This window comes from Anticarsia gemmatalis, chromosome 12, assembly GCF_050436995.1.
Source record: "Anticarsia gemmatalis isolate Benzon Research Colony breed Stoneville strain chromosome 12, ilAntGemm2 primary, whole genome shotgun sequence".
NCBI classification, from domain to species: domain Eukaryota; kingdom Metazoa; phylum Arthropoda; class Insecta; order Lepidoptera; family Erebidae; genus Anticarsia; species Anticarsia gemmatalis.
Window position 1 is genome coordinate 5481700 of NC_134756.1, and position 8407 is coordinate 5490106.

The window sequence follows — 8407 nt, forward strand, 5'->3', positions numbered from 1 at the left end:
TATAAGGGCTACGTCCGTCCGCGTCTACGGGTTCTTTCTTAACATTCAAGTCCAATGGATCATCTTCATTAAAAGCTTCGTTTTTCTGATCGCTATCAAATTCTCTTTCTATTTCCTTATGATCCTTTATTGTATTAGATTCCTTTATTGCACAGACATGTAAAAATTTACAACAATCATTTATACAATTGAACTAAAAATCATGTGAATATTCGAGACTATTTAAATAAATAAATGTAATTACGCTACTAAAAGTGCTTTATTCAAGTATTCTCGTGATTTTTTTCTTTGGGTGCTTGTGCAACGGGCATTCACGTGGCTGGAAGGAACGAAAAAAAAAGCAAATTAAAATATCTAAATAATAATATCTAAACCTTTTATTAAAAAAAGGGAAAAGCTCTGAAATATTGTTTGGAATAGGCTGTATCGCTTTAGTTACACAATGATGTCCTCTCTTCTTCGTTTGAGGTATAATCTTCACCAAGTCGTCAAAGAGAATTGGAAAGATAAAATGATTCAATTACTATGTAACTACTACTATCTCCAACACTGACCTACTTCGTAACTCGAAAAGTTTTCAAGGCAACGTCTGTGGCCGTTACGTCGATTCACAAAATCACGCACCACAAACAAACAAGAGCACGTTTGGCGCGCAACTGAATCCGACCCGTAATTTGCAACACACGTGTAACCTCATTCACTCACTTTGAACGTCTGAGCGTCCTGCGAAACAGTCTGAGTATCTTCTTTCTTAGGTTTGGCGCGTTTACCACCGCGCAGGCGTGCTGCTGTCGCCGCTTTCGGTCTTTGAACACGCAGATTTAACCAATCTGGAAATCTCCCGTCAGGCGGCTCTTTTGCTAACTCCTCCGCTGAAACGAGACAAGAACATCAATAATATTGTGAGCCTCCCATGCACATGCACAATCCAGACAAAGTTACTACGTTCTTTGTTGTCGAACCTTGTCGTGGCTTCAACCTATACGATATATCTATGCAAGGAATCGCGTGCACTCGTATTAATAGGTCATCGATTTTAACCAAAATCTATATTTATGCGGTCATTGAGCAAATCGTAAGTAGCGAAATATTCAAGAAACAGTCACTTAACTACTGCGTAACACGATATTTTGGGAAGCAGGAAGTGTTTTGCGTGTATGTTGACAAATAAATGACGAAGCTTTATGACTTTCTGCAAGGACGAACAATAATGATACAATTTATCAAAGTATCAGCGGGATGTTTTATTAGACCGCAGCACACGTTTACCCACCAACTTTTCTCGTTATTTTCCTCGGAAGCTCCCATGTTCCGGTGTAGTGCCCGAAGCACCGGGACGTGCCCCGTGGCGCTCCGGGTAGAAAGTGTCCGTTTTCATCACATATTGGTTTGGGGTCAGGCCTCATCTCTAACGGGCGAGCGCGTGTTGGCGCCCATCGTGGGACCTGCCAGTTGCCCAGCCGCCTCGGTGTTGACTCTCTATTAAACTGTCAAATAACACCAAATATAGTTTCATTCTGCATAGAGCATTGCTTCAAGTTGTAACATAACCATGATTATCTGATGACGGCTTACACGTGCCTGTGGTGGCAAGACACGTGTCGAATACATTTTAAAATTAATTTTTAAACATAGACTTGACTTCTGTTACATTTTAAAGTTGAGCTTAACGACTATAAAATAAGGGTGAGCACAAAGAATACACCATCTTTTGTCAAGAGATCTCCAAAATATGAAAAAAGCGTAACAATAGCGTCGCACGAGTGTCCCATTGATCAGGTGTCAAATCACCCCCCGTTGTGCGAGGCGTTATAATAATCATCCCTTTAACAAAGGGTTGCAAATTGTTATTTACCCCATACATCACACACCCATTTGACTAAATTATAAATGCTCGCCATAATTTAGAATTATCTTGTCAGAATTTTTATTTATAAATGTTAATGTATCAAAAAATCTACAACATAAGTATTGTATCGACTCTGTAGGTAGAGACGTAGAGTTTAAGATTTAGGGACACAGGTTTTGGACATTAGGTAAAGAGTGGAAAGATCTAGAAGGAATTATTTTACGGTCCCATGCGTGCGTAATTCGTAAACGTATCAACTTCGCATGTTTAGGCCGGTTCCTAAAAGTTACAATCGTTTTATTATGACATTTGGGAATATGATTGTTTTGTTTCATACCTTATATTTAGAGTATATACCAGTAAGATGCAAATGAACTTGTGATAAAGATACAAATGTCCTTGGGAACATTGGAAACCTTATGTTTTCTCCTCGAATAAACCATTGCAAGTTAACGATAGATAATACCATAATACGCATAACGACTGCAATACAATGCAGTAGTATTAAATTGTTCGTATAAAGTGAAACTATTTAAAATTCAGTTACAGCCTTGTGAAGTGAAAAGAGGGAACGAAAATAGACATAAGTACTTAGATGATATTGAAGTGTTGCATGTCTACCCACTTATTCCTTCGAGTTGCAACAAATAACCAACAAATGCAAGAGAATTTATTTCAAGAGTACCAAATTCTAGAATATTTAACCTACATTTTTGTTTGCATTTTCTACGTCTATTTGTATGAAGACGTACCAGTAACAGCATACAATAAAAAAATTCCTACTTACGTAATTTTTTAACTTCTTATTAATTGCGTGACAAGTATAAGGGTAATTATTGCAATAAGTTCATAATATCTATGGGATCGCATTACAGTTATGAAACAGTTATGAAATACAAATCTGAAACAATTAAAGTCGATTGACTTATAGCGTGCTCCGTGATGACATCCATTTATTCAAAGCGTCCCTGAACTTGATCATTAGTCAAGTCCAAAGTCACCCATATTCAAATAGCTATTCTCCTCAGTTACGCAACCAATGTTTTTACATCGTCATCGTCAAACCCTAAATATAGAACTCTATTGACTAAAAAATTAAACTAATCTTCAAATGTTATTTTCTTTACCATTGCGTGCATGTGTAATACACAAAGTACCCAACTCAATCGTACGTCAATGCCTATTAGACTTATTGTCTGCCTCGAATACTAAAAGTTACTATGATAGTACGAAAAACAAACGTCCAAACTTCGGGATTCCGTTGCGTTTTGGTACAGCAATTACCATAATATTCGCATATAAAATAGCAATGAACTATAAAAAGAATGAAAGTATTCAAGATTTGTATTTCTAGTCAATTCCTCAGTACCGAATTTACATTACTTATCCATAAATGACTACTGTACTGACTTTATATAGCAGTATCCATTGATTTCCAAATCTAATTCGTTTATGCGATTTTAAACCACAAACTTGAACTCATATAGCATGTCTTCGGGTAATCAGCCAATGTTTATAAAGCAACGCAATTTTCTGCAGATATTATTTAAATGACATCGGTTTTATTGCGAAGAACCATAATAAACCAAGCTAATTTGGCAATTAAGGGTAGATATTTACTGAAGTTTCTTAATTTCTAGACACATGGTGGAGCTACGGGTGCTGTATAAATACATGCATTTTGGTTACATACATGTGATAAATTGGTTCAGTTAGCAACACCGCTAAGTAATTACACCCACAACATAGCTATTATGGCTGACTGAAGACTCTTTTCAATGATAAATCGAAGTGAATAACTATTGTATTTTTATGTTAAGCTAATGTAGACGAACCGTGCTATTAATAGAAATAAAATTATTCTACAATAGTTTATAGGGGTGAGGAAGGGACAATGCGATTCCAGCTTTTACCAGTCGATCAGCACAGAGCGCGAGTCGTCTGTTTTCCATACCATACATAAACATATCTCCGTCGTTCCTTCCGTTCAAACTTCGTGACATTGATAAATGTCTTCTACAGAAATAGACGACTATTTTAAGTTGTAAAACTTAAGGTCGATTCTCGATTATTAAACGGGTGCCTTCAGTTTCAACGGTGGAGCATGACCCGAAGCCTGGTCGGCTTCCGGCGAGAAACACGCACTCGTTAAGTCTTAGCAAACTAACGAAGGAACTGTACCCAACAATTTAAAAGTCATATAGGTACGTATGGAAACACGGATTCCAATTAGCCGTTACCTATAATTTATGATGCCTGGTGTTTATAAAGTAATTTTACGTAAAACTACAAGACATAACAAGATTGCTATGTGTCTATTTAGCAGCTAATGATATAAACAGTTTATATCAATTAGGTTTGTTAGTCTTGCTTGGTATTCAATTTAACATTAGTTATAAAAAAAAACATTTTTTACTCGTACGTCCAAATATAACATGTGGATTAACTGATAGATATTATTTTCATAATGACAATAGAAAAACTTTTTATCGCAAATACGCGAGAGCTATTAACTAAAGACTACCAGCACGATGTGTCAAACAGGGATTAACATTGAACACAATGCCGTAAAAAATTGTCATTCTCCTGCAAATAAAAAATCTCCCCTGTTTTCAATGACACACATGGAACATAAGAATACGATAGAATTGGAACTCTACCACGGTCAAATTACGTCACATATTGCATTAAAAGTAAATTTCAGTAAGAATGTTTACGATGTAATGAGTCACACCAATGATTTTTGTTATGAGCATATTTAAAAACTAGGTACTTCAAGGATAAAAAATCTGTTTTTATTTTTTTCGTATCTTCAAAAATGACCGAGATATTAAACGTCAAAGTATGGCCTTCGCGCCAAACTCCGGCGAAGCGGCCGCACGGACGTGTGACGTCATCTTACGACACTGCTATTTCGTTAGTACTTGCCGATACCTACATAGGCTCGTTGTCTCTCGCGGTTTCGCTTTAAATAATTTGTTTTGCTTATAGTGGACAAACAAAATGGTTAGAAAATATTGTATTGTTCCTATGTGTACTAAGTCCAGTGAGAAAACACCCCAAAAAATGTTTTTTTCTGTACTATGTACCTAAACTGTTTTATATTTTTGCAAGAGACACCTAATCTAAAACTTAAAGCCCGGTTCAGATACTGTCAAGCGCAAATGTTAAATAGAAGTTTATTGCCTTTTGAACACTTCCTCAAGATCGAGATGTCATATCATGTTCATACCTAGCTAGCAATTCCTTCTACTAAACAGTGGATAGGTACTATTTAATGAGCAGTTCAATGACCTCACAGGCGGCGGTGAGCCGAGCGCGGCGGTTGAGTTGGCGTTGGTTTTTTGTTTTGAAAAAAGAACCCATGTTTATTAAATCTAATAATATCAAAATTAAATTGTTTAATTAAAAGTTCTAATTACACACCCAATCATATAAGACATCCTACAGAGTAGATTCATGCGTTCATTATGATAGCCATCAACATGACTAAAATCAGAGGCAGGGTGACAATTTTTTTTTATAATATTATATTAAAACTATGTTTTCCAAATTTACACTTGGTAGGTACGTAACACTCATTATTTGTAATGCCAGTTGTAACAAACTTTCAATTTTATTGTTAACTACACACAATAATATTATTAGTAGTATACGAGTTCAACTTTCTTTACCTGGGTCTAGTTGATGATTGTGTGCGTGGCGATCGAGATCGAGGATATCTTAGTGGAGGCTTATTTTACAAAAAACACGATGATTAAATTTATAACACATACACATACACAGACTCTTTAAATATTAAATGCAAATCACTTTTCAAGTCAAAACTCCGCATCACCCGCAGTCGAACAAGCGTGTCTGTAGCGACGTGACGTCAGCGCATAGCGCGCGAAGCAACGAAAATTTAAAAATGCAGTGAAACTTTATAACGCTGTAACTTCGGTAATTTTGACCCGATTTTGATAAAACAAAAACTATTATTATCAGCATAAGTACACAAATTTAATGCAGTATGTTTAATAGTCATATTTTGATGTGCTGGTGTGACTCATTGGATGTATCTAACTTGGATTAAAGGAATTACAATTTGTAAGTAAGTAAAAAACGTTCGGGGTTATCCAACGGTAGGGGGCAGTAATGGGTGTTGCAGGTGCAGCCGTGATAGAATATATGGGATTAGCATTGTTAGATCAACTGGACACGATGATTTGTGGCTAAATAGGCACTTTACTTGTAAATTGCAGCATGTCTAACTGTCAGCTTGCTTTACATGCAAGGTCAGAACAAAGTGTTATATTCAACTTACATGTCTATCATTGTTTTGTCACAAACTACGGAGGACGTCTTATAATAAGTACCTACTTACGTATTTACTTATACAAACAAGTTAAACCATCATTAAATGCATAATCATGTAAATATATCATACACAAGTATCAAATTGTAGATATTTTATGGTATGTATTTTCTTGCATGCTTAGTTAAAACCTCGTGGTATAAACATTCGCGATCCACGCAACTGGCGTAGAGTTCAAAAACACCCACCAGTTACCACTGCTATGAATATGAAAGAAAATATATTGGGAAGCTTTGAACATAAAAGTTCTTTGGATATTCGTGTAGGGATGCAACGGTCAACGCATTTGACCAGAGCGCTGTATATTATATGTAGATCTAGCCTCTTTGAGGAAGCCCAGTAGCGCAGTAACCCAAAATTAAAAATGAATAGTAGATAGTAAGTAGGTAAAATCCGACAATAAATGCTAAAAATACCGTAGCAGTATCTAAGTAGTTACGGATTACAAACGCTTTCCGGTACCCACTACGATTAGATAGAATGAAATCTACTCATTATGCTATTGTTACAATTCAATAAATGATTCATTTTATTAATTTACCTGAGTACTTGTAAGAGAATATCTAAATTTAGTAAATACAAAACAATTGTATAAAAGTTGAAGATACTTACTTGACCACTATCGAAGTTGAAGGCCATTCTCGAACAAATTCAACACTGTTTATTAAAACGATTTTATAAAACTTTAGAAAATATCACAGATTTGTAAATCACTTTCTAAATGTCAAAAAACATAATATATTTGTCAAAAAACAGTCAATATAGTAAGAAGGCTGCAATTGTTTGCCGGAAAATGGGAAAGTCTATTGGCCTAACTGCGTGGTCGTTATGGCGACGCGCCGCCGGGTTTATTTTCCACGTGTGTCCACCGAATGCGTAGGCTGCTAAAGAAGGTTCATTGCCTCCCCTGAATAGAAAATTCTTGCATGCGCCTTAACAAATTAAAAGCAGTAAAGTTTACTGAAACTATGCAATAAACGGCTGTAATAACGATACTTTTCATTCAAAGCGTATTTAAATTAATAGCTTTGTTGTTCCTTGTTACCTGTGTTGTTACGATGTTTGTACACAGACTGGTTAGTTCTATGTTTGCTTTTCACCATGTTGTCTAGAATTCCCTATAGATATTTGAGCTTTTCAGTAAGAGATAGAAAAGTCCCGAATATTTTCTATTGCCACCTACACATTTTATAACTAACCAATGCAATGTTTGAAACTATTTACATATTTACAAGATTTGAAGCACTCATCACCTCAGAAAACAATATGTCCTAAATTCTAGAAGTACCTGTACTGTAGTAATCTCAAGGCAACTTGTTTGTGCTGTAACTTGTTTCATATCTTTAGACTTTTAAATAAGCATTGTTTGATGTCAGTTGTCGATGTTGCCTTGAAAATGCCGAATGATTGATCCATAGATTAGGTCCGTAATTGCCAAATAACATGAGTTATGACTGAGTGCTTCAGTTCAGGAAAAACGACATGGAAAGAAAGAACTTACTTAATCATGGTCATGCATCTTTTAGGCAAAAATCTTGTGGATATCTGACCTTACTTGCCTGAACCTTAATATATTTTTTTGTAAAATATAAAACATAGATATATAGGTTTACATTTTGGTAAATATGATGGGTAATAGGAAAACGATATTAATAAATGCGTACAGCTGTACGTCCATGTACAAATAACAATAAAGGACATGTATTTGTAATTGCAGGTGCATGATAATGGAGAACAAAATTATTGCTTTATTTACATCGCGTGTTCCGCTATGATGTCGCAATAAAGAAAATTAGCGTTTGCCGTGACCTTCGTGAAATATGTTGTCATTGTATTGTATTTGTTACGTATAACTGTTTATTATAGTATTAATACAGAATTGCGAACTGACATTAGACCGAGGACGTCTCCGAGCGGTACATGTTTCTTTGCATAAATTATCTTAGTTTGTGACCGAGTAAATCAATTTCTGGGCGGTAACATGGAAATGAGTAGCGATTTAAATTCAGATAACAGCCTCGAATTTCGAATTTATTGGCAGACAACGACTATTGAGCTTAGAACGGTTGTAAAATGATTGTAAAATCTTGTCAGTGGAGTCCTTACTTATTTGAAAGCACCGTCGAATTCTGTTTACATTATACTTCACTATACCACTTCGACATTATTGAACATGTTACACGAAATACATGATTGAATAT

At 35.6% G+C, this 8407-nt stretch overlaps 1 protein-coding gene across 1 annotated transcript; it reads right to left on the minus strand.

The window, feature by feature from the left end:
* Positions 1 to 142: 142 nt before the first annotated feature.
* Positions 143 to 7040, minus strand: LOC142977104 (uncharacterized). The gene is made up of 4 exons (XM_076120822.1): positions 6819 to 7040; positions 1274 to 1487; positions 706 to 872; positions 143 to 319 (listed from the first exon to the last, which is right to left on the minus strand). Exons 1-4 carry the CDS (start codon positions 6843 to 6845, stop codon positions 260 to 262), a joined length of 468 nt encoding a protein of 155 aa, XP_075976937.1. The 5' UTR covers positions 6846 to 7040; the 3' UTR covers positions 143 to 259.
* Between the last annotated feature and the right edge of the window lie 1367 nt (positions 7041 to 8407).

Excerpts from the sequence above, each read along its gene's own strand:
- LOC142977104 (XM_076120822.1), bottom strand. The coding sequence starts at position 6,845 with ATGGCCTTCAACTTCGATAGTGGTCAA. Across the intron at positions 1,488-6,818 it reads TCAACTTCGATAGTGGTCAA|TTTAATAGAGAGTCAACACC; the intron begins GTAAGTATCTTC and ends GTTATTTGACAG. Across the intron at positions 320-705 it reads AGGACGCTCAGACGTTCAAA|CCACGTGAATGCCCGTTGCA; the intron begins GTGAGTGAATGA and ends CGTTCCTTCCAG.